The sequence below is a fragment of the Schistocerca cancellata genome, chromosome 2 (genome assembly GCF_023864275.1).
Source record: "Schistocerca cancellata isolate TAMUIC-IGC-003103 chromosome 2, iqSchCanc2.1, whole genome shotgun sequence".
Taxonomy (NCBI): domain Eukaryota; kingdom Metazoa; phylum Arthropoda; class Insecta; order Orthoptera; family Acrididae; genus Schistocerca; species Schistocerca cancellata.
This window is the reverse complement of record NC_064627.1, coordinates 463,162,479-463,189,599: the sequence shown is the minus strand read 5'-3', so window position 1 is coordinate 463,189,599 and position 27,121 is coordinate 463,162,479. Positions and strand designations below refer to the sequence as shown.

At 39.9% G+C, this 27,121-nt stretch overlaps 1 protein-coding gene across 1 annotated transcript in view; it reads right to left on the bottom strand.

Moving 5' to 3' along the window:
- LOC126161971 (serine-protein kinase ATM) overlaps positions 1 to 27,121 on the bottom strand; it is a 481,619-nt gene that overhangs the window by 258,639 nt on the left and 195,859 nt on the right. The window contains exons 18-21 of the mRNA XM_049918161.1: positions 26,657 to 26,801; positions 24,484 to 24,635; positions 15,711 to 15,968; positions 2,853 to 3,009 (exon numbers count right to left, since the gene is read on the bottom strand). Coding sequence (XP_049774118.1) covers positions 2,853 to 3,009; positions 15,711 to 15,968; positions 24,484 to 24,635; positions 26,657 to 26,801 — 712 coding nt within the window. The remainder of the gene's footprint in view (positions 1 to 2,852; positions 3,010 to 15,710; positions 15,969 to 24,483; positions 24,636 to 26,656; positions 26,802 to 27,121) is intronic.

Sequence of the window (27,121 nt, the reverse complement as noted above, 5' to 3'; positions counted from 1 at the left end):
AAATTTTTATCCACGTTTGTTACTTATAAAAAAATTGTTTTACACCCACTGTAGGTTAACATATCGTATTGATGGTACAACACTGTAAACCTCAGCAAATGAAACTGTTACCCTTAATACAATGAACATAAAAAGTAAATACTGAGCTGCACTTTTAAACATTGAATAAGTATTTGATACGATTGGTACCATCAGATTTGAGTTGCGTTTATAAACAACAAACGATTTTATTCTTGAGATCACAGTTAAGTCTATTAACGAGAAGTACCTGAGCACATCAATGCCTTTCCATGGAATTTCCTCAACTCTGTAGTGTGTAGATCCTTCCTGGAGAATGCTAGAGAGGCGAGGTCATGTATAGTTATCTGAGCAGCACGTAGTATCTATTGTAGTGCCTATTGTTTACTCCTTTGATTCTTTTGAACTGACAAATGAGCTCCAACAAGAAATCATTGTGCATAGAAATTAAATGCATGTCAATTTATGCTATAAATGAAAACAGAATCTACTACTGTATGAATGTTGTATGAAGAATGTAGAACCAAACAGGTGTAGAATGTGTACTCACATAATTGGAATCGAATAATTAAACAAAAATGAAAACAAAATGATAAGCAATGACACTATGTATAAAAAGGGGAGAGAATACATTACAGATATATAGAGATGTATATGAGCGACAATAATGGCATGTCAGCAAATGACTAGGATAAGTATTTTGTAATTGTATTTGTATTTTATTATGTTATGTGTACAGTATGTGGAAAGGATACTACATGTGTACAGTATGTGGAAAGGACACTACAGAAATTTAATGTAATGAAACTGCGTGAAAGATGCTCAAAAACGAAGTGCAAAATGTAAGAAACCTGGCTGCAAAGTGTCAAGTGCAAGTGTAATAAAACAATACGTGGGTGTGCACGAGGTAAACTAAAAATGGCAATACTTCCTGTAACACGAATTGTCTGTGCTTGACAATGCCATAAAAGCAGCAAGGAACTTACCTTGTTGATGGATATCGGGTGTATGGCTGATCTCCCCACTGAACAAGTGAGAGCGACTAAATGAAATCAATTTCTCGGGCCACTGATATGTAAACCAGTTGTCACCAGATTTCACAAAGGATCACGTCGCTGAACGTTAGCTTGATGAATCTGTGCAATAAAAGCTACTGGAAACCCACGACATGGTCACTCTGGCATCGTATTGAACACATGAGCACTAACTGGGAAGATAACAGATGTAGCGCTGCGTACGCATGCTTCACAGGCTAAACAAGGCACAGATGCTGAATGACAACAATGGGACTACATGGTTACAGCAAGCACTTTATTAGGAGAGAAAACTTATATATGTATGTGTTAAAAGAAGCTGATATGCCCGTATAAGTTGATAACCATTCAGGATAAATCCTATGGCCGAAAAGAAAGGCTACGCCCATACTGGCCAGAATTATCAACCCTCAAAAAGGGAAATAAGCTCAGACACTGTGCACCTCTGTATGATGTCATTGCACAGTGGGGGTGGGGGGTGGGGCAATAGTGTTGAATCATATTGTTTTTTCATTCTTTTCTTTTCTTACACATAAGCTATATGTAAACTGAGTGGGTTACAAACACTGCCAAATATAAATTAAGTTGTTTTGTGCCAAGGATAATGTTTTGATACATCATGGTCCTCAAAAATCTCACACCGCAACAGTGAGAAACACAGAAAAATGTGGCAGCCCATCTGTTAGAGCAAATGGAAATCAATCCAGAATTGTTGAGTCGTGTTATCACTGGTGATGAAAGTTGGTTTTTCCAGTACGATCCAGAGACAAAATGCCAAAGTTCGCAATGGTGCTCAAAGGGATCACCCAGACCAAAAAAAGCTTGCATGTCAAAGTCAAAAGTGAAATGCATGCTTGTGTGCTTCTTTGATCCAAGGGAATTGTTCATAAAGAGTGAGTGCCTCCTGGACAAACAGTTAACCAACATTACTACAAAGATATTTTAGAAAGACTTTGTAAAAGAGTTCTTTGGGTCCGTGCCAACATTGCTGACAATTGGATTCTGCATCACGATAATGCGCCATCCCATTCTGCTCTGTCAGCACAGCAATTTTTAACCTCACAACAAATTTCAGTACTACCACAGCCACCTTATTCACCAGATATCGCTCCGTGCGAGTTTTTTCTATTTCCAAGAGTCAAAATGGCGGTCAAGGGACACCGTTTCAAACAACACAAGATGTCCAAAAAACTGTGATGAGGGTCTTGGAGGATATTACAGAAGATGAGTTCCAGAAATGTTACCATCAATGGCAGAAGCACTGGAAAAAGTGTGTGCAATCAGAAAGGAACTACTCTGAAGGAGACAACACCAAACTTGACTAAAACGATAAGCAACTTTTTTTTTTAGTGAAGAAGATAAAAATATTAGAATGCACTATGTAAATGGATTATGGACAGAATTTACATGGATAGAATGTTACATCTTAATATTTCAGCCTACATTTTTACTACAATTAAGGAAAGATAAAATGTATCTTTATTCATTTATGGTGATAACTAAATTCTAAGCAACCTGCAGTAAGTAAGCAGTGTGGGTATCACAAAAAGATATATGTTGCTGCACAATTTTGGTTCCACTACCTTGTTGGTTCTATATTGGAATATGAGCATGAAGTATTATGTTTATATAAACTTTACAAAGCCAAGTCAAGTTCAACAATATTAAACAGCCATACATGAAGAATGGATGAAAAGGGTAGAGTGGCATATGAAATGCTACATTATCAACTGAATAATTTTCATTTCAATAGTGTCAACTTAATGGTAGATAACTTAGAAAAACTGGAAAGAGTCTTACCTAAGCTAATATTTTTCTCTCTTATTAACTGCAGTAAGAAAAATAGTGATTTCTTCCTTAGAATTGAGTTTGACATCAGTAATGCAGCCACAGAATGTAAAGCTGTAGATGTTCGATTGGCACTTTCATCTATACGTTCTTGCTCTGATAACTCTCCCTGCAGATAAAGATAGAAAAGGAATTACATAATAAAAGACCATACACCACATCTCCAAGCTAATTTTAGCCCCGACACTAATTAATGTCATAAAGTTATGGTTTTGTACATTGTTACACGTCGCTTGATTTAAAAGTGAAATAACAATTACTGATATTAATACAGAGCTGAATGCAGTGCATCATGAGTGTTTCTATAGCACAGTATTGTTTTTGGTGAAACAAATACTTGTACATCTATTTCGTCTAAATTGTCTTCTCAAAATCCTTCTTTCTTTCTCCATTCAGTGTCCTCAAATATCAAAAGCAATAACTGATCCAGTAGGTAAATTTTTTACAATTATTTAAATAAAATTTAATGCCAGATTACAATTTTACACATATATTATCTAGGAGACAACTGCATTCTGAAAATAATTTTATTTAATTTGTTATTTGTATTTTTTGTTGCAAGAATCCCATTCAAATTTATTCACAGAAGACAGGCACAACATTCTATTTCTTATTTATTGATAGTTCAGGGACTTCTTGTTCAAATGCACCTAGAGAATAGTACCTTAATTTCCATGTTGCTGAATTGGGCTCATGCCATTTTTTACTCAAAAATTCTGTAGTTCTTGTGGTGTGAATGGTCAAGAGATCCCTCACCCAACATCCTGTCATTGATGCACCAAGTTGGGCTACAATTCTGTGTTCCTAGATGTAAAACCGTAAGTTTCCACCACTTGTGTACCAGAGGCTTGCTTTTATCATCTCTCTCTTCACACTGTAACAAACTGTTTCATAGTTTTGTCCCTATTGTCTACCACTTTCTCTTAAATATGATAGATTTTTTTTACTGACTTAAGTGGCGACATCTCAATCAACACTATATTCTGTCTGGGACAGTTCTGTTATTCTCCAATACCTTCCAACAGTATATGTCAAATATATTGTAAAAAATACTGAAATTATTTGCTCACTTAGAAATTCATAACATGGTCAAGGAACTGAGCCACGAATATACACATAAACAATCAAGACGCTGAATATTGTAGCTTAGTAGTCAAATAAAACTTGCAATTAATGTATTATAAGGATGAGCTGGGCCTGCACAAGTTCACATGTTCTAGAAAAGAACATAAATTAGTATGCCGAGCTACAATCTTTAGCTTCTTATTGATCTGTCCATCCATTGCTCAAAGCTTCAATGCAGACAGATTAAGAACTTTTACTGAGGGTGAAACCGCAAGTTCTGGTGATGGGAATGTCAGAAAGTAGATTTGCTTTTTACCATAAATACTTTTAAAATGCTTGTATTAGTTGTAAATTGCAATCACAATGTTGGATGTGCTGCAACAGCCAAGCCGTTATCAATAATATTAATTACTTTTGATATGGTTTGTTGACCTACAGTCATGGTTACTGATTTTAGGTCCTGTTTATTTGCATAACACACACTATATCAAAATAAATAACTGCATAATATACTAAAAAGCCTTGGAATACCACTTTTCACCATGACCACAACATATTCCATCATATAAATATTATTAAAATTACATTGCCACTAGGGACTTAAAACTGTAGCACCTATTTTTGGAAAGGTTACCCTTTTTTGCCAAAATTCGTATCTATTTTTGGCAAAAATCACACCTATATTTTGGCAAAATTCTTTTTGTTTGCACATGACTAGATGTAAAAATTTTAATGGTTATAATGATACATGTCTGAAGCTGAAGCTTTAGTGCTTTGAAATTTGCAGTGAAACATAACATTCCATTAGTAAATGCCATGGTACACTCTTAGGCTCTTCTAGAAATGGAAGATATTCACATGAATGAAGAGAGAAAAACTATTTTTTAAGTTAATCGAACTAGAGGAGGAGCAAAACACTGCCATTACACTTCTCACTTCTATTCAAGCAGAGTCAAGAATGTACACAGGAGTTGCACCTTCTATGGGCATGAGTGGTGAATGGAAGGTGCCACTTGCTGTTGTGGACATATTATTCTGTGCAGCCACTGATGAAAGATCTAACAGTGGCCCACCAAGGAATGACCGAAGAGCCTGAATTAGCAATGAATGTTACATAAAATGTATGGTAACTGACTTACTCATAGTACATGGACAAGAAAGAAGCAATCTGTTGCTCACACTGTATTAATGGTTAATATGACAACATATGGTTGAAGTGATGGAAATCTGGTAATGAATGCTTCACTTTGTTTGTGGAGAGAAATGAGCTCTTTTTCCACCTAATTCATGAAATTAACAGGAAAGAGGACCTAAGCATGGTGAAAAAAATGATTAGCTGGGACAGAAAAGCAGGACCAGCTGCACGAGATTAAGTTACAGGTGACTGTGGTACCCAGAAGATATTAGCAAACAAACTGAGTCTAAAAGAAACATTATGTGCTATTCCAGGAGAATGTATGTAACTGGTAGGTTTGACATCTCCCTGTGAGGACTAGGTACACATCAAATTGACTGTTTTAAAGAAAGTGATGATGGAGGAGATTTGACTGGAACATTTGCTTTTGCAAAGCAAACAGATTCTCCCCTCACATCTTTAGGCTCTTCCACAACCAAACAGAATTGAGAATCAATACAGAATAGTAAGCCTCCAACCTATCCTCAAAATAGCCTGCACTACAGAAATTTCAGTCCATTCCAAAGGCCTTACAGTTAGCTGCTCATTCAAGTTCAGTTATTAAGGGCTTTTGAAATTTCTACTTTCCTTCACAAGGACACTACAATGGCAGCTCTTCTTTACAACTGCATAACCAACTCAACAATAAAATTGGTTAATATTTCAACTTTGTTTATATGTCCATTCAACTGTGATCATCTACCAATTTCAGTGTTCATCATTTAACAATCTTGCGAGAGTTTGTAGCTTCCAACCTTGGCTCACCGTCTTTCAACAGATTCCGTCCAAACAAGAACCTCAAAATTACAGTTATGGTTGTAAGTTGATCAACTTTCCTGACGATACTTTTGTTGTAAACAGCAATAATTACCTATAGTTGGGCCTCAGCCTGATGTCAAACATACCCACACACGAAACCTGCCGCAGTGAATTCACTAGAGAAGTCCCATCTGACTTATCACCAATTCTCCAATCTCTGGGTAGTTCCATTACTCTCTCTCCTAAACATGACATCCTCCTCAATCCAACATTCGGTTGTTTCTCATTTTTTACGTGCTTACAAAATTCCATTAGCCCAACCACCCAAGACATGCCAGTGTATCAGGGTACTGCAAACACACTGAAAAAATCTCTACCACTATAGGCCAAACAACATGAATGTACTGCCCAAAGGCCTCCTCCTACTTAATAAACAACCCTCTTGGTCCACCTACTTGGTCACTTTGCCACTGGGGGCTGATGCTACTTCATTGTACATCAACATACTCAATGTCAAGGTTATGCTGCAGTTGAACATTGTTGCCCAAATGACTTCAAGTCCACTGCTTCGCCCAGTAATGAAAGTTATCTATAAATCAACAGCCCTGCCAAGATGAATGGAGAAATCCTTTGAAAACTTGTTCATGGGCAATCCAGAGGACTCCTTTCTTGCATCCAAAATCCTAAATCCCCCCACCTCACACAGACTCATACAGCTGGACTCAACAAGTAACTTCTCGATTCATTTAATCAGGTTATCTTTAAACAGCCAAGTAGGAAAAATGTGGATCATTACAGGGATTAAAGTATCTTGTGAAATGATAAGGGAAATGTATGCTGGCAAGAACATGAAGAGCTCGTGCAATAGTTGCACACTACAAAAACCACTCAAAATTACTAAGAAAGGTTATTAAAAGCTCAAGGAACATGCACATAATGTCTGAAATCAGTAATTCCTACAACAGAATTAAGGCTTTATGGAATGTAGTGAAACGAGAGACAGGACAACCAGCCATGGAACAGGATGACATCACTATTCAACTGAATGGAAAGGCTACAAATTATGAGTCACATGTAGCAAAAATATATTATTTTTTCTTAAATACAGTAGAAAGTATAGGGACAAAAAAGTTCATGGGAAAAATCTTAGCAGTATGTTGAAAAAGCAACTCTTATAAAATTCAATCATATGAATGTATCACCAACTTCTCCTTCTGAACTTTAGAAAATTATGCATTCTCTCCAAAATAAAAGCTCATCTGGTTTTCATGGCGTTTCCAATAGAGTACTAAAGATTTCTTCCCATATAATAAGCCTAATGTTGTTAGAGATGTGTAACACATTACTAACTCAGCGCACTTTTCAAGACAGACTGAAGTATGTCACTGTCAAACACCTACTTAAGAAAGTTAAACAATGGAAAATCCAGGATGGAATGTAGGACAGTAGCTAATAGGGGTTGGTCACTGTCCTCATCCATCCAGCACCTTTGCTGTTCCCATTCCAGCACTACACAGCCATCATTCCACCATCACACCCAGTCTTTTTACTTCTCTCCTTTTCCACTACTCCCCCCCCCCCCCCCCCCAAGTTTCCCTTGCCCACCGTCTAACCTGCAGCACCTGACCGTCTGCCACCCCCACCATACTATCCCTCCCCCACCCCACCCCACCATCCTCCTTACCCCCACCCAGTTGCCACTTCTATCATGCAATGGTGCTGCTGCTCACAGTGGGGTTTCAGTTGCCCGAGACTGTATGTGAGAGTTGTGTTTGAGAGAGAGAGAGAGAGAGAGAGAGAGAGAGAGAGAGAGAGAGAGAGAGAGAGTGTGTGTGTGTGTGTGTGTGTGTGTGTGTGTGTGTGTGTGTGTGTGTGTGTGTGTGTGCGCGCGCACGTGCATATTATCTATTGTTGACGAAGGCCTTAATGACCAAAAGCTTCTTTTGTGACAGTCTGTTTGTTGTGCCTATCTGCAACTCAGCACCTTCCCTTTTCATAATATTGTTACTTAAGGAAGTTGATAAGAGAGGTCAATAAGTACCTGACATCATTTTCCATAAATTTTTAAGAAGGTGATGTATTCTTGAATAATATTTCATCTTAACAACAATAATATCGTCGGAAAGTTACAGTTTGGATTGCAGAAGAGTGGCTATGCTGAGAATGCCATTTACACATTCACTCACCAAATTTTAGAAATGTTAGATAATAAAATAGCACTGATTAGTATTTTCTGTGCTCTATCTAAGGCATTTGACTATGTGAATCGCAGTATTCTCCTTGATGAATTGAAGTTTTATGGGATTCATTGTACATCCAATCAGTGCATACTGTCGTATCCAACCAAAAGAATGCAGAAAGCCATATTTAGTAATTCAAGCAATAGAATCCATGGATGTAATTCTGAATAGGAAGATATCACATGTGATGGTTCCCTGAGGCTCAATTTTACACCCACTATTGTTCCTCATATATGTAAATCGTCTCCCGTCTCATACACAACAAGCAGAATTAGTACCTTTTGCAGATGACACTAGTGTTGCAATCATTCCGAGTATACATACAAAAACAGAAGAAATGGTAAACAATGGTCTTAAAAGTATCACTGACCGATTTTCTGCAAATGGTTTCCCCTTCAATTTTAAAAAGACCATACATATCCACTTCTGCATATCTAAGGCTGCTACACCAGTGATAAGTGTCTCACATGGTGAGGAAATAATAAATAGGGTGGAAACTTTAAAATTCTCAGGTTTCCATATTGGTGAAACTTTTAACTGTAAAAAGCACATTTTGGAACTCCTAAAACAACTTAGTTCAGCTACATTTGCACTTAGAATCATTCCATATCTTGTGGAGACACAAATCAGTAAGTTGATATATTGTCATTCAGTAGTGTCATATAGAACAATATTCTGGGGTACCTCATCTTTAAGGACAGTCTTCATTGCTGAAAAACATGCTGTAAGAATAATATGTGGTCCTCACTTACAATTAACCTTGTAGACATCTAATGAGGGGTTGGACATTCTGACTACTGCTTCACACTATATTTAATTTCTCATGAAGTTTGTTGTCAATAATCCACTACAGCTCAAAATGAACAATGATGAATGTAATTACAGCAACAGAAGGAAAAATGCCATTCACTACTCCACATTAAGGTTTTCTTTAGCACAAAAAGTGATGCACAATGCTATAACAAAACTTTTTGGTTACTTACCCACTGACATAAAATCTCTGACAGAAAGCGTAGTAAAATTTTGAAACAAACTGCAAAAGTTTCTTCTTGACAACTCCTTCTAATCCAAGGAATAATTTCTATTATTGTAATGTGTAAAAGGTAGTGGGTAGGAATTACTAGCTCACATCTCAGTGTGTGTATAAACACACCTTACAAATGTCAGCATGTAGCCATACTGATAAATTAATTTGCGATCTGAATCTAAAAGAACTAATTCCACATCATTATGATTTATTGTGCAAAATGATCCATGGAACATGTGTAATACCTTCAAGTTGAACAAATATACTTAAAGGAAGACGCAATACATGAAAGTCACAGATCAAGTAAACACAGTAAGACATGTGCACGCTTTAACAGTCAAATCATAACTGAGTCCAAGTCTAGCGGCCGCTGGCTGGCTGGCCACTTAGGTGGCGCTGCTACTGCATGGCTGGCAGACAGCGCCGCATGCAGAGGACGCGCGTAACTGCGCAGCGGCACTTTGAAAGATCGGCGAGTCACAACACTTTTTCCCCCTTCGAAGTTCTTGCACAGGCTTGATGGAGCTGGCCTGTAGATTGCTAACGTCCGAATGACGCACTGCAACACCCGTGTCCGTCTGGATTTCATACAGGCATTGGCCACGGTGTCGTAAGATGCGGCCAGGACTCCATTTTGGCCGCCTGCCATATCCCCATACCCATACAAGATCGTCAGTGGTGAACCGGTCAAGCGAAGGCACCCGCAGCCGTGAGTTGGAAGGCCACAGACGATGAAGTAGCGTGCGGGGCTGTCGGCCATGTAAGAGCTCAGCCGGGCTGTGGTCGCCCATGGGGATGAAATGGTAAGAAGCCAGAAATTGGATAAGCGCATCAACAGCAGAAGAAGTCAGGAGTTTCCTCATCTGAGCCTTAAATGTGCAGACAAGTCGTTCAGCCTCACCGTTTGACTGTGGATGGAACGGAGGGGCCATGACATGCATGACGCCGTGACGGGCACAAAAATCCACAAAATCGGAAGAGGCAAATTGTGCACCATTATCAGTAACAAGAGTAGAGGGAAGGCCTTCCACAGAGAAAATGCGAGCTACAGTATTGGTGGTTACCACGGTGGTAGGAGACGTGCAACAGACAATGAAAGGAAAGTTAGAGTAGGCGTCAATAACGAGAAGCCAATAAGTACCTAAAAAAGGTCCTGCGAAGTCAGCATGATTACGCTCCCAGGGCTTCTCAGGCAAAGGCCACAATGACAAAGATGACTTCAGGGCGGCTGCCTGTGACGCACATGGGCTGCACGCAGCGACCATGTGTGCGATTACAGAGTCGATGTCGGTCCAGTACACATGACAGCGCGCCAGAGATTTCGTGCAAGAGACACCCCAGTGCCATTGGTGAAGGAGGCGCAAGACCGAAGCACGCAAAGACGCAAGTACCACAACACGCGGCGAAGGAGGATAACACCATCCCTAGCTGTGAGGCACTAACGCAAAGCATAGTAGTTCCACAACGGATCAGAAGTCTTAGCGGACGGACGATCTGGCCAACCCTTGTGAATACAGCGTAAAACCCGGGAGAGGGTAGGGTCAGAACCCGTAGCAGCTGCCAGACGGTCCCCAGTGATGGGGAACCCGTCCACAACCCGTTGCTCGGCAACATCCAGGTGGAAACACAAAAGTTCATCCCTATCGAATGCCAGATCAGGACCCGTGGGAAGGCGAGACAGTACATCAGCATTCGCATGTTGAGCCGTCGGCCGGAAATGAATCTCATAATTGAAACAAGACAAGTAAAGAGCCCAACGCTGGAGGCGGTGTGCAGTCTCGTCGGGAAGTGATGATGGATGATACAAGGAAACAATTGCTTGTGATCCATTAAAAACTGAAATTTGGATCCATAGAGAAAAACACCAAACTTATAAAGAGCATAAATAATGGCCAAAGCTTCTTTTTCAATTTGAGAATACTTTTGTTGGGCACCCGTGAGCGTTTTGGAGGCATAACCAATGGGTGCTTGTTCAGAACCGTCAGAAAAACGGTGCGCAAGGACTGCACCGACCCCGTATTGAGAGGCGTCCGTGGCAAGAACAAGATGTTGGCCAGGTCGATAAGTAGCCAGGTACGGGGCCTGTTTCAGCATAGTGTTCAATGTCTGGAAAGTCGCATTGCATGACCCAGACCAGTGAAAAGGCACGTTTTTATGCAACAGGCGCTGCAACGGCTTAGACACCGAAGCAGCAGACGGTAAAAACTTGTGATAGTATGCTATTTTCCCCAAGAAGGCCTGCAGTTCCTTAACAAATGTAGTGCGAGGAAGGGCATCGATCGCAGTGACAGTTTGCTGAAGCAGACGAATACCATCCCGAGAGATTTGAAACCACAAGTACATGATAGATGTCTGACAAAATTTTGATTTCTGAAGATTACACTTAAGACCAGCAGTCTGTAAGACATGAAAAAGTGTGCAGAGATTTTGAAGATGTTCATCAGTGGTGGAGCCAGTGATAACAATGTTGTCCTGGTAATTTATACACCCAGGGCAGTGAGCAATAATTGTTCCAAGAATCGCTGAAAGAGAGCAGGGGCGGTGGCAACCCCAAATGGCAGTTGTTGGTATTGATAGAGGCCGAAAGGCGTGTTAAGGACCAGAAACTGCTGGGAAGCAGCGTTGAGAGGAAGTTGATGATAAGCTTCTGACAGGTCAAGTATAGAAAAATACTGGCCTCCAGCAAGTTTAGTAAACAATTCATCAGGTCGAGGCATAGGGTAAGTGTCGATAAGGCATTGAGCATTTACAGTGGCTTTGAAATCGCCACAGAGATGAATATCACCATTTGGCTTAGCAACGACAACAACAGGAGAGGACCACTCACTGGAAGTGACAAGAAGCAAGACCCCTGAAGCAGTGAGACGATCCAGCTCCCGTTTGACCTGATCAGGAAGGGCCACAGGAATGGGCCGAGCCCGAAAAAACTTACGCCGAGCAGTGGGTTTCAGCATGATATTAGTTTCAAAGTCGTTTGCACGGCCTAACCCAGAAGAAAAAAGGGATGAAAATATCGTCGACAAGGAATCCGACTGACCATAAGGAACAGCATCAGAGACGATATTGACAAAGTCATCTATGGAGAACCCAAAAATGCGAAAGGCATTGAAACCAAAAAGATTCTCTGCGTTACTATGGTCGACTACAAATATGGGAACAGTGCAAATGATAGATTTGTAAGATACCTCAGCATCAAACTGTCCCAAGAGAGAAATCTTCTGTTTATCGTAAGTTTGTAATTGCCTAGTGACAGGTGACATGATTGGAGAACCCACCTGAAGATATGCCTGAGAATTGATGATAGTGGCAGCAGAACCAGTATCCACCTGCATGCGAACATCTCGACCAAGTATTTGGACAGTGAGGAATAACTTCCCTGAAAGGGAAGAAGTACAATTGACAGACAACACAGAATCAGAATCAGCGTCATGTTCATGAACATCATGTATGCAGTCGGATTTGCAAACGGATCACACATGACACCCCCCCCCCCCCCTTTTTTTTGTGACACACGGCCCACCGTTGTGGACAATCTTCTCGTGAATGTTTCGTAAAACACCGCGGACATGAAGGAAATTGCCGTGGGTTTTGCTGCAGTTTCTTAGAGGTTTGTTTACAGTTAGACTGAGTCTGCGCATGGGAGTGTAATGCGGCCATGTCGGCTAACGGGGACACGCCACACGCTTCGTCAACATCGCACAGAGGTTGTATTTTCCCGACGTTGCCCCATGTCTCTATTTGTGCTCCAGCGGCGCAAGAAATTTCAAAAGACTGAGTGATGGATAGGACTTCATCTAGAGTCGGATTTGCCAACTGAAGGGCACATTGCCTAACATCTTTGTCGGGTGCTGATCGGACAATAGCATCCCGTACCATGGAATCGGCGTAGGATTCTTTGTGAACTTCAGTAACAAACTGACACTTTCTACTGAGGCCGTGAAGTTCAGCAGCCCAAGTGCGATCGGATTGATTCGGTTGTTTTTGACAACAATAAAAGGCAACACGAGAGGCTACCACATGCGTTTGCTTTTGAAAATAGAAGGACAGAAGTAAGCACATTTCAGCAAAGGACAAAGACGCAGGATCTTTCAAAGGAGCCAACTGCGACAACAACCGATACATTTGAGGTGAAATCCATGAAAGGAATAGAGACTTACATGTTTGTTCGTCCGCGACATGAAATGCCAAGAAGTGCTGTCGAAGACATTTTTCATAATTAGACCAGTCTTCCGCCATTTTGTCGTAAGGAGGAAAAGGAGGTAGAGACAACGACGAGAGACACCCTGCATTTGATGCCGTGACGAAATCAAGAATCGCATTTGTGAGAAGCGTTTGCTGTTCTATGAGACCTTGCAATAGTTGCTCTAAAGTAGCCATGGAAACATGTGGGTCAACGATGGAAAAGAAAAATCACTACCTCGTCGCCAATTGTAATAACTTCAAGTTGAACAAATATATTTCAAGGAAGACGCAATACATGAAAGTCACAGATCAAGTAAACAGAGTAAGACGTGTACACTTTAACAGTCAAATCATAACTGAGTCCGAGTCTAGCGGCCGGTGGCTGGCTGGCCGCTTCGGTGGCGCTGCTGCTGCATGGCTGGCAGACAGCGCCGCATGTAGAGGACGCGCATAACTGCGTGGCAGCACTTTGAAAGATCGGCGAGTCACAACAACATGAAACCACCAAATAAACTAAGAAACTTTCCAAAATGCAGGAAGTCTTTTGTGACTTACCCATACACTCAACACTCCTTTAACTCTTAGTCACAGCTGTGACTACATCCCAACATGCCCTGAAGCAAGAAACCAAAGTGCTACTCTGCCAATAAGCAAATGAATTGTAGGATGTGAGGTCCGCCAGTTATGCAAAACACCCTTTTTAGTATCCACATAATTTTGTAATCATTTAGTACAGATTAAATAAAATGGAAACCCACTAATGATGACACAGTGGTGCTGAAACATGTTTGGATACTTGGGGAAAATGGTTCAAATGGCTCTGAGCACTATGGGACTTAACATCTGAGGTCATCAGTCCCCTAGAACTTAGAACTACTTAAACCTAACTAACCTATGGACATCACATACATCCCTGCCCGAGGCAGGATTCGAACCTGCGACCGTAACGGTCGCGCCGTTCCAGACTGAAGCGCCTAGAACCGCACAGCCACTACGGCCGGCGATACTTGGGAAAAAACGGTGTTTCGCATAACTGGAGGACCTCACATCCTACAATATTAACTGTAAACACGGTAAACACAAGGAGCTGTAAATCCAAATGATGAGTAAGCAAATGAATATTGATATTCCTACCTGACAAATTATGTCACCCCAGCTCCTAAATCCCTGTCTCTTGGGTCATGTCTATGTGGAAAACCCAGATACAAGACTTGTCAATGACTTCTGCTCATCAGTTCCTAATCCAGCCCTGTCAGTGACATTTACTACCCAATCTGAGACAAAGTCATCTGTGGAAATAGTCACCTATCATCATCACAACACTAGTACAGCATCCTGCACAGATATGATCATAAACAAACTTCCAAACCAGATGAATGGCCACTGCAAAACTATGGCTATGCGCCAGTTCGACAACTAGGTGCAGAAAAAACGGGGTAAACATAATTTGGATGACTTCAATGGCTGTTTAAAAACCCAATCAATCATAATGCTCTGGTCCTACAGATTTCATTCTTAAGAACTGAATGACCAAAAACGTTACTTAGGTAACAACATTATGAAAAGTAAAGTTGCCAATCACCATATAACGGAGATGCTGAGTCGCAGATAGGCACAACAAAAAGACTGTCACAAATAAAGCTTTCGGTCAGTAAGGCCTTCGTAAAAAAAAAAAAAAACCACACACACACACACACACACACACACACACACACACACACACACAACACACACACGCACACACAACACACACTCACATGACTGCAATCTCAGGCAACTGTAGTTATGTAGGTAACAGAGATCAATCAACTTTTGTTAAAAATTATTTTTATATGTAAAAATGTGTGCAATAAACTGACATGAACAGTGGATACTGTTTAAAGCCATGCTGCTGTACCAGTGTGTATGTTTCCCTATGTATTATTCATCCATACTAAAATTTTAAACATTTCAACAGGAAAATCCATTTGTAAGACAAGTTTATTTCTCAGTGTGGGATGTGATACGTAAGTGGAAGGAACTGCTTACACTGTAGCCTTATTTAATTATGAAGAACATTTCTCTATACAGTAAATATATTCTCATAATTGAGATTCAAACATGGAGAAAAATGTGTGAGATGTGCATGCATTCTATCTGTTTTATTTTCGCATTTGCAGAAAGAAGTAAGAACAAGTAGGAATACATTCCGCCTAAATAATGTGACTGTGAAGAACAGGAATAGCGAGTTTCACTCTCTTCATGTAATGCTGGAAATTCGAAAAGTGTCTGTTGACCTTCAAATATTAAAGTTGAAATAATTAACATGTTAAAAGTATGCTGTAATCTTCATGAGAACAGGGCAATTGAATGAACAATCATACCTCAACAACAAAAGCTTCCATGATAATCTTGCACAAAGATTCAAACATGTTACTCTGCCACTGTAGTTTTTCAATTTTTTGTTCTTCAAAACACCCAAAAAGGGTTGGTATGAATGTTATTGCCATCATTCTGAGCTCATGGAAAGGATGCTGTACATAAAATAGTATTTCCTCAGCAATTGGTGTTTCATCCCTCACAATGCTTCCAGGCAGTTTTGTTCCAACCCTCCACAATGACCATGATGCATCACCGTCAACCTAAGATCAAAATAATTGATTAAAAAGTATCATAAAACAAAGCCTAAAATGTTAACATTATAGGAAACTTCCAAACAGTGAAAACTCAAAATGTACTTCACATAGGACTTAGTACATTTTATAAATTTATTATCGAAACACACCAACTTGAAAGCAATTAGGTCAGTGCTGTAGTGAGAAATTTCTGATCACCTCAGTTACATTTATTTCATTCTTCAGATATGAACAGGTCCCCCACTGAATTTTAATATAAGAGCAACATAGATTTCAACCAGGAATACCAACTATAGGTGCCATTTTTGCAGCCAGACAGTTTGTAGAAAATAAATGGAAATTTAGGAAAGATATCATAGTTGCAGTCATAGATATCAAAAAGGATTATGACACGGTTAGAAGCGTAGAGTTATGGCAAAGTCTGAATACTCTGGAACTGTCAAAAGATTGTAACTGAGAATCAGAAACATGTACAACAAATGCCTGAATTGTGTTATAATACAAAAAGATCAGAATGGTTTAGAACAGATGGAGGGCTTTGGCAAGGAAGTGTGCTCTTGCCAGTGTTAATTAATATAGTCATAGACAATCATAAGGAAAGCTCAGTAGAGTAGATTATCTGAAAATTGTAACATATGCAAATGAAGTGATGATTTGGGAAAAAAATGAACAGAAGTTGGAAGAACAACTAAATACCTAGCAGAGATTAACTAATTAACAAAAAGTGAGGTATTGAGAAACAGCAGGAATAATGAAAAAATGAAGGACAGGCATCTAAGGAATAAATTAACCAAGAAAAGAAACACCAAGGCTGAAATTTTGGAGAAATGGTTCAAATGGCTCTGAGCTCTATGGGACTTAACTTCTGAGGTCATCAATCCCCTAGAACTTAGAACTACTTAAACCTAACTAACCTAAGGACATCACACACATCCATGCCCGAGGCAGGATTCAAACCTGCGACGGTAGTAGTCATGTGGTTCCAGAATGTAGCGCCTAGGCTGGCAAATTTTGGAGAGAACTGAAAACTATCCAAAATTTTCTTATTGCATATGAGACAGAATTAGAAATTGGAAAATACCTACCAACCAAAAATCAACATATAAAAGTCACATTATCTCCCATTTTCACCTATGGATCAGAAAGTCTCACCTAGACAAAGAAGATCTGAGCAGAATACAAGCAACACAGATGCATTTTCTTCAAGGCATCCAGGGCAACATAAGAACGGACAGGATAAGGAATGAACACAAAATACCCTTCAGATTAACCCCCTAAGTGAATCTATGGAGAGAAATGGTTTAAATGGTTTGGCCATATATAGGAAATGGACAAAATCTGTATGAAGGCAAATTGGAAGACCATGAACAAGATGGAGAGACCAGGTGAAGGATGAAGTGAACCGAAGTGGACTGCAGTGAGAGGAGAGACTGAATGATAAGACTATGGGAGGAAAGAGAAGCTTGGAAGAGGTTCTGTGAGTGACCTGCATAAGAAGAAATGTTGCAGGAAGAAGGAGGAGGAGGAGAAGACAATGCGCATAAAGCTATAGTCTGTAACTCCATAGTCACAAGGCAGTTGGCCTGCTATTACAGTGCAGCCACATCATGACAGGAAGCACCTGGAGACTATGTGAAAAAATAAAGAAATCCTCTCAGGTAGAATGCAGATCTAAAAACAGTTTCACTTCACACCCCTTTTTTTTATATTTGTGTGGATTTCTCTTTTAATTTGTATGACTGACGAAACTCCTAGTATATGTCACCTGAAAATTAAAGTCTCATGGCAAAGATTTATTCAGTATTTGTTAAACAACAGAACACCATTCCATTACACAATAACAGGCAAAGTCAAACTTATAATGCTTACAATTCAACTAATGTAAGTACTGAAAAGTAGTTATTTCTCACCTATATAATCATACAACTTTTGTGGCAAATCTGTTCTACTAAATTTTCTCACTGTAATTACCAGGTTAATTCTGTATCCAAACCGAGTTTTCAGCATAGAGTAGCCTTTGTCAGAAAACTAACTAACCTTAAAAAAAGTAATGGAATCACACAGATGTGTATGGTGTAGTAGTGTCTACTGCAACTAGAGGTTACATTGGTGGAAATGATGGAAAACTGTGTACAGCACCTTTTTTTCAATTGTGACCTATAATATACGACATAGTTCTAGGCTGTCTCGCAGCATCAAGTGCCCACTTTCATGAAGCACTGCATGTGCTTTATGAAAGTTGTTGACACATATTTTAATTTCCACAGCCTATTTGGTGGTTTGAGTCCTAGTAGTTTGAAGTGTAGATTCTGTACAAGAATCTATGTCTGGTCAAACATCTTGTGCTTGAGCACAAGGTTGCATTCAGCAAAAGTATATTTTTTTGTGCACTTGATGAGCTGCTGCTCTGAAATGCAATCCTGTCTCTGAGTAGAAAGACAGGAATATTACTACAGAAATCAGGCATTTCTAAATGATGATGTGGAGAACTCGTGACAACAAGCCCTGTGGTCACCTTCCTACAATAGCAAAGAAGGTGCACCAATAAGACCCACTGTTTGCCTATGAACTCTTCAACAGACAGACATACCAAATATTTAATGCAATTAATGGCACCTTTTGTTGGTTGCTGTGAACACAGTTTTATGAACTCTATATGTTTGTTGACATTATCATCAAACAAATAAGGACAGAAGCAGACAGAGTTATGCTCATAGCACCAGCTGTGGAAAAATTTTCAGGGGGATCTTGAAGAATGTTTTACCTTTAAATTTGAGATAATTTTTTGATTTTGCCTCACTGCAACAAAAAATTGCAGCAATCACTGATCAGATGACCAACATATATCTCAACGTAAAGTTTACTGCAGAAACGGAGGATGATGGTAAAGCTACCCTTCTTAAGATATTTTAGTTGAATGTAATTTAGATGGTGGGCTTGGCCACTAATGTATCCTAAAGCAATCTACACAGAGTAATATCTAAATGGGCACAGTTTCCATCATCTGCTCACAGAGATGAGCTGAACCGTAACACACTAAGCCGAAACCATAATAAACTATCTAACCTCTGAGAAAATGGCTACCTGCCACATGAAATGAAGTCAGCTCTCTCTGGGAAACATAAGATCATAACCATTCAATCCACAAAATATCAGCATACGATGATTATTCCACTGTGTGGAGCAACGAGCAACACAGAGTGCAGTTTAATGATCTTAAGCATACATTGGATTAAAACTTTCAGCCTTCTAAGGAAATCAAAAAGAAAAGGGTAGTCAAAAATGTAGAGTATCAGACATTTGTATTGTTGCATATGACTTGGCAGTAGTGATTTGTGGTAGTTCAGTCAAACTGTTTTACAGCACTTTATTGTACACCGATGGCAAATAAAATACCGACATCTACAAACATCAGTTGCCAAACATAGCCTTGTGAACAAACACAAGATGTCATTTAAGCACTCACAGATTCTAGCCCACACTACACATTATCAGGATGACCCAAGTCATTAAAAGAGGCTGTGGAAATTAGAATGAATGTGAATGACTCTCATAGAGATATAGGCTACACACTCAGTAATGCATCAAAGTGCGCACTTGATAGCAAGGGCTTGTATAGGAGCACTTTTCTTATTATAAATCATGGTAGAAAGACACAGCACTGGGAGGGTACAGAAGCTACATTAAGGAAAGACAAACCTACATTTATAGCATTTGTAGACTTACAGAAAGTTTTTGACAATGTTGACTGGAATACTCTCTTTCAAATTCTGAAGGTAGCACGGGTAAAATACTGGGAGCAGTTACAAGAGTCAAGGAGCTCGAAAGGGAAGCAATGATTGAGAAGAGAGTGAGGCAGGGCTGTAGCCTGTCCCCAGTGTTATCCAACCTGTACATTGAACAAGCAGTGAAGGAAACAAAAGAAAAATTTGGAGTAGGAATTAAAATCCACAGACAAGAAATAAAAACCTTGAGGTCTGCTGATGACACTGTAATTCTGTCAGAGACAACAATGGACTTGGAAGAACAGTTGAACGGAATGGGCATGGAGTGCAAAGGAGAACCTCGGAATACTAGACTACAAGAGCCGTCAATGAATACTCAAGATTACAATGTCAATAATGTGTTATGTTTGTTTGGTTGTAGTACAGTACCCACTCAAGTTACTAGTATGAAATTGTTCATGTAAAAACAAATCATGTTAACTGAAGCAAGTTAAAATTATCTTAAAAGAATGGTATTAAAAGAATACATACACTCCTGGAAATTGAAATAAGAACACCGTGAATTCATTGTCCCAGGAAGGGGAAACTTTATTGACACACTCTTGGGGTCAGATACATCACATGATCACACTGACAGAACCACAGGCACATAGACACAGGCAACAGAGCATGCACAATGTCGGCACTAGTACAGTGTATATCCACCTTTCGCAGCAATGCAGGCTGCTATTCCCCCATGGAGACGATCGTAGAGATGCTGGATGTAGTCCTGTGGAACGGCTTGCCATGCCATTTCCACCTGGCGCCTCAGTTGGACCAGCGTTCGTGCTGGACGTGCAGACCACGTGAGACGACGCTTCATCCAGTCCCAAACATGCTCAATGGGGGACAGATCCGGAGATCCTACTGGCCAGGGTAGTTGACTTACACCTTCTAGAGCACGTTGGGTGGCACGGGATACATGCGGACGTGCATTGTCCTGTTGGAACAGCAAGTTCCCTTGCCGGTCTAGGAATGGTAGAACGATGGGTTCGATGACGGTTTGGATGTACCGTGCACTATTCAGTGTCCCCTCGACGATCACCAGTGGTGTACGGCCAGTGTAGGAGATCGCTCCCCACACCATGATGCCGGGTGTTGGCCCTGTGTGCCTCGGTCGTATGCAGTCCTGATTGTGGCGCTCACCTGCACGGCCCCAAACACGCATACGACCATCATTGGCACCAAGGCAGAAGCGACTCTCATCGCTGAAGACGACACACCTCCATTCGTCCCTCCATTCACGCCTGTCGCGACACCACTGGAGGCGGGCTGCACGATCTTGGGGCGTGAGCGGAAGACGGCCTAACGGTGTGCGGGACCTTAGCCCAGCTTCATGGAGACGGTTGCGAATGGTCCTCGCCGATACCCCAGGAGCAACAGTGTCCCTAATTTGCTGGGAAGTGGCGGTGCGGTCCCCTACGGCACTGCGTAGGATCCTACGGTCTTGGCGTGCATCCGTGCGTCGCTGCGGTCCGGTCCCAGGTCGACGGGCACGTGCACCTTCCGCCGACCACTGGCGACAACATCGATGTACTGTGGAGACCTCAAGCCCCACGTGTTGAGCAATTCGGCGGTACGTCCACCCGGCCTCCCGCATGCCCACTATACGCCCTCGCTCAAAGTCCGTCAACTGCACATACGGTTCACGTCCACGCTGTCGCGGCATGCTACCAGTGTTAAAGACTGCGATGGAGCTCCGTATGCCACGGCAAACTGGCTGACACTGACAGCGGCGGTGCACAAATGCTGCGCAGCTAGCGCCATTCGACGGCCAACACCGCAGTTCCTGGTGTGTCCGCTGTGCCGTGCGTGTGATCATTGCTTGTACAGCCCTCTCGCAGTGTCCGGAGCAAGTATGGTGGGTCTGACACACCGGTGTCAATGTGTTCTTTTTTCCATTTCCAGGAGTGTATTATTCATGATTTTATGAAGCAAACAATATCAAGAGCTTATGTGTTTACGAACCAAACCCTTTCAGCCCATGACAGTCAGATGCTTTCCTGATAAAGACAACTGTAGATACTGTCAAAAGCTGTGATCCATAGAGAGAATTGATGTATGCACAGAGAATTTTTAACATGACTTTTCTGTTGCCTACAACACATAATGTTATTTCTTATCAGTTAGATTTACTAAGTATAGTATAAGTTAGGTATAAATTTATCACCGTTTATTTTCATAAAGTTCTACCAGCACACAAATTTGTGGCATCCTGGACTTACATAAAATTCGTATACCATTAACAGTTCTGTTTGCTAACTATAGCTGGATTTGAACAGAAACAAATCAATACCAACAAACTATTGAATTTTCCATTCTCAGTAACCCTTGCAAAAAGTGAGAAGTATGTTGCAAACACCATACATGTTTCCAAAATGTTTTGTGTTTATGCATACGTTACATGTGCTAAGCAGAAGTTGGGACACCAAACGTTCACAATGTTCAAAGACACAAGTTCAATTTTTTTCCCCAACTAAAACTTTGTGGCCTAGATACCAATGATTTGTAAATTTTGCCATTTTTTTGGCTTCAAGCACCTGATGGAGCTGTCATGAACTTATTTCTGATACACAACAAAAAAGTTGTGTAAATGAAATGTGAGTTTTCAGATAATGGTATAAATATGGAACAATGTTTCTTGGCAAGTATGCGTATTGTTGCCTGAGTGCCTGAATTAAATATTTGAGGATGCAAATGATGATATAAGAAATGACGAATCCGAACTGGGAACCAAAACAAAAGCATACAGATTACGTATCTGGCTTTGTGAATCGAGAGTTCCTACTAGAAAATTCATTATTATTATGTAACTGAAGGTGGAGCGGGGAGAAAGAAAAGAAAAATACTGATATCAGCTGCTTCAGAACTTTATGCAGAATCAACTGCAATGAGTGAAAATGTGTACTGGATCGGGATTTGAGCCCAGGACCTCCTGCTTACTAAGCAGTTACGTTAACCACTGTGCAATCCAGACACAGTGTTTATAGCAATTGCGTGGACTACCTCAGCAAGCCACCCAGCCGACCCCCACTGCCACCGGTTTCAACTACGGGCAGTACCATCCATGCAGCTGGGATCAGTAGTTCCTTCCCTTCTCTTTCTCCTTCCTCCTCCTTTGATTACATAATATGTATAAAAGTTGTGAATTCCAGGTGCTGTCTGTTCTTTCAGACATGTCCAAAATAACGGACCCCACACATTCATAAAATTCATTATTGCTCCATGTAATGCACTAATTTACATTACTTTCATAATGGACATTTAAGATGGGCATATTGTGGCATGTCACTGATCTGTACCTGGTGCCAGCCCTACGCGAGTGCCACTAACCTTGCCAACCCGAGTTACATGTGCTCCTGTCTTATATGAACATTAATAACATGAGGTTACCAGTACTTTGTGATACAATAAGTTCAGTTAACGAATAACTTACACCCCATTCCACATCCCTGAAGGAACTCTCTCATGATGGGATTTAAGGAACACAAGACGTTTATGTATGGATGTATGAAAAAGCAACCATAAGAGATGCAGGGCAGCACGATATAACATTTTAAAGAGTATTAAGCACTGAGCAGTTCAATATTCTATTTCTATCTCCAACACACAAATAATGAAAATAATAAATTTTTGAAAATAAAATGAAACTGGATAGATAGTGGTGGCAGGAGAACACACAATATAAGGTATTTAAATCTGCAAGCTTTTGGAGCCAGTGGCTCCTCAGATCAGGGGAGACTTATCAGATGGGATGAGAAGACTGGCTCCGAAAGCTTGTAAATTTAAATACCTTTATACGTGTGTTCTCCTCCTGCCACTTGGTGAGTAGATTGTTTATCTACCCAACTACAACAACCCAACTACAACACACGAATGAAGTAGCCACTTTGGTAAGTAATCTCATATTTCACTAGTGAAAGGTAGTTATAAGCAAAACCAAACAAGACTGATACACACAATGCAGCATGTGCTAGGAAATAGTCTTTCTTACCTAACACCAAGATTATAATACTTACTTTATATGAAGTATTTGGCTACTTTACACTAATTAATATATTAATACTTAAAACTGCTCATAACTGAAATTTATGAGAATAAGGGAAGAAAGGGAGTTAATTTTCTGTAAGAATTCATCTGCCACTTCATCTGTGTTTAACAAATTTTAGGCACTACTAATTGTACAATCTCGCTAACTGTGTTTGCATTAATTGCGAGTGAAATACACAACTAACAACTGAGTGAAACATATCAAACTTCTCAGAACAAAAGCATAGACCTTCTGGTGTAATTAAATTTCAGATATCATTAAAAATGTGGAAATTGTAGATTTTTAATTGTGCAATTCTAAACCTAAGACACTTAATTACAGAAAGGCTACCCTGAGGGTAAAAAAGGACTACCTACAGGCTGTTGTGAAGCATTCAATTTGGATTAGAGTGGATTCCAGACCTTTGATGCACAGGCATCAATAGAATATGAGAGAAATTCAGTGGCCTAGCTCTTCTGGAGGTCTGACAAAGAGGACAGTGTAAAAATACTTTCAACGTGTTGATTTTTGTGATGATGTTACATCTGTTCGAATGGCTTGACACCCAGAAGTTATGTCACTCTCCATGTAAACTAACCCTAATGATATCTAATGTTTACATTTCTTATCATCATATTCAACAACGCACCTACAACACTTTTTATCAGTGACTACATATTTTCATGCTGAGCAATGGTCTTACAGTGTAAATGAGTGCCAACATTACCTTCGCTAGTTCTCCTAAGCAACGTATGTATTGAGCCACAACTTTTGCACCATACTGCTTCTTACACACTACAAGCTGTAGTCCTCTCAAAAGTGCCACAGCGTTTTCTTTGTCTCTTGATTCTCCAATGTCTTGTACAAATCTGAGCAATCCTGGAAAATAAATAAGTTCACATTTTTCAATATCATATTGAAAACCTACTGCAAAAAACTGAAAAATCCATATACCACTCACTCATACAGAAAACACTACTTTCTCCTGCTGCCTTCCGCTTGAATGCAGTGTTTATTATCTCAAAGAATATAGAATGCAATTCAAACAGCTACTTCTCACAAAATTACAATAAAAAATATGACTGCTTATGTAAGGGTCTACTACTTAAATTTACATTACTTGTGCAGTAGCTGTCTCCACAAAAGTTAAGTCCTAATTTGGTCATCAAATTTTCTGTTTACAAGAAACCACTATCTCTTGGTCCTGCTGTTGAACACAAAGATTTAACATAAGCTTCAATAACATTTTACTTACCTTTTGAACTGTTGTTGTTATATGAATACCTACTTGTGGCTTACACAATTTTTTTCATAATTTTCAGGTTCATCTTTATGCCAATAGGCTTTAGTTCTACACACAATATTTTTCTCAAGTTAATGCAAATACAGCGATACTAATGCACTAAAAATTAATTAAGAGAACTGCATAATTCTTTGAAGTGGCATGTACCCAACAAGTCATTGGAAGTCCCCTGCCAAAATAATGAGCCAAACTGCCTCTGTAGCTGTCCATAAGTGTGAAAGTGTTGCTGGTGCAGGATTTCGTACATGAACTGACCTTGAATTGTCCAGCATGTTCTTCAAACAATTTGCGAACAACTGCAGCCCGGGGACATGACATTTGAGAACATGACATCCATGAATGGCTGCAAATGGTCTAGAATGTGTTCAGTTGCACCAGAGGACCCAGTCCATTCTGTGTAAACACAGACCACACCATTATTGAGAAACAACCAGCTTACACAGTGCCTTGTTGTCAGTTTGGATCTATAGCTTTGTTGGGTCTGTGCCTTGTTTGAACTCTACCATAAGCTCTGACCAACTGAAATTGGGACTCGTGAACAGGCCACAGTTTTATAGTCATCTAGGGTCCAACTGATATGGTCATGAGCCCAGGAGAGGCACTGCACACAACGTTGTGCTGTTAACAAAGCCACTAGTAGTGGTTGTCAGCTGCCATAGCCCATTAACACCAAATTCAACCACACTGCTCTAATGGATACATTTGTCGTACATCCCACATAGCCTTCTGGGGTTATTTCACACAATGTTGCCTGTCTGTTAGCACTGACAAATCTACGCAAATGTTGCTTCTCTCAGTCTTTAACTGAAAGCTGTCAGCCATTGCGCAGTCTTTGATGAGAGGTAATGAATGAAATTTGGTATTCTCAGCATACTCTTGACACTGTGGCTCTCAGAATTTTGAATTCCCTAATGATTTCCGAAATGGAAAGTCCCATCACCTCAGTACAAATGGCAGCTCCGCCAATGCACTGCCCTTTCTACCTTGTGTACCCATTACTACTGCCATCTGTATATATGCATAGCACTATCCCATCACTTTTGTCACCTCATTGTAGATATGATGTGATGTGATGATTTTCGTGAAAGGATCATTTTAAGGATTGGGAATTCACATGGATCCATGGCAGTAGAGTAAGATTCTTGGAAAAACTAAAAAATGTTTGGTTCAGGTTTACTGCACTGGCCTTTTGTTCCTTTACTTTTACGGTAATTGTACAGAACTGGATGATGTTTTATCTGATAAAAACTATTTAGTCTAGGGAAGGCAAGTTACAGTTAATACTGTTACTGGACAGTTTATAAAGACTTTGCTAATGTAAGAATACAACAATCTAAGAGTATTACTCCGTCGAGAAAAATAAATAAATTGAAAAAGTGCATAACACATGAAAATTGCACATTTTATCCTCAGTTTTTCATCCATCCCAACAATTTTGTAAGCGTATCTGTTTCCTTAACATGTCAGCTGCAAATATATTCTGAGGAAGCAAGAGGTAATAAAAATTATTTTATCAAAATCCAACTCAAACAAAGTAAACTACAAAAAATATTTTCATTCATAATCATACAGTTTTAGTTAATTTTACATACTGTACCTTGTAATAGTTTCATTATGAATGCTGCAGCTTCATAATCAAGATGAAAGCTTCTGCACATGCCCTGCAAAACTTTAAGGCATTGATCAATGTGTTGTCGCCTCACTGAATCCATCTCCAGAACTTTCTGCATAATTATAACAGCCTGAAATCATTTGTACATACTGTAAACAATTCACTTTGGTGCTTAATAACTATACATTATTATATACATGTATAAGTAAGTCAATAGACCAACTGAAAATCGCAATCACATTTACTTAATACACAAACGATACAACAGAGATGAATTACTCATTTTTAAATAGTAAACTGAGCCTATTATCTATAAAACATGTATCATCCAGGCAAACATCACATTACGTTGATACTTTTTTACATGAAATACCTGTCTTATCTACACACTTTATACAATCATACCCATTTACTCAAATATTATACCACACTGAGCCTCCTTTATTCACT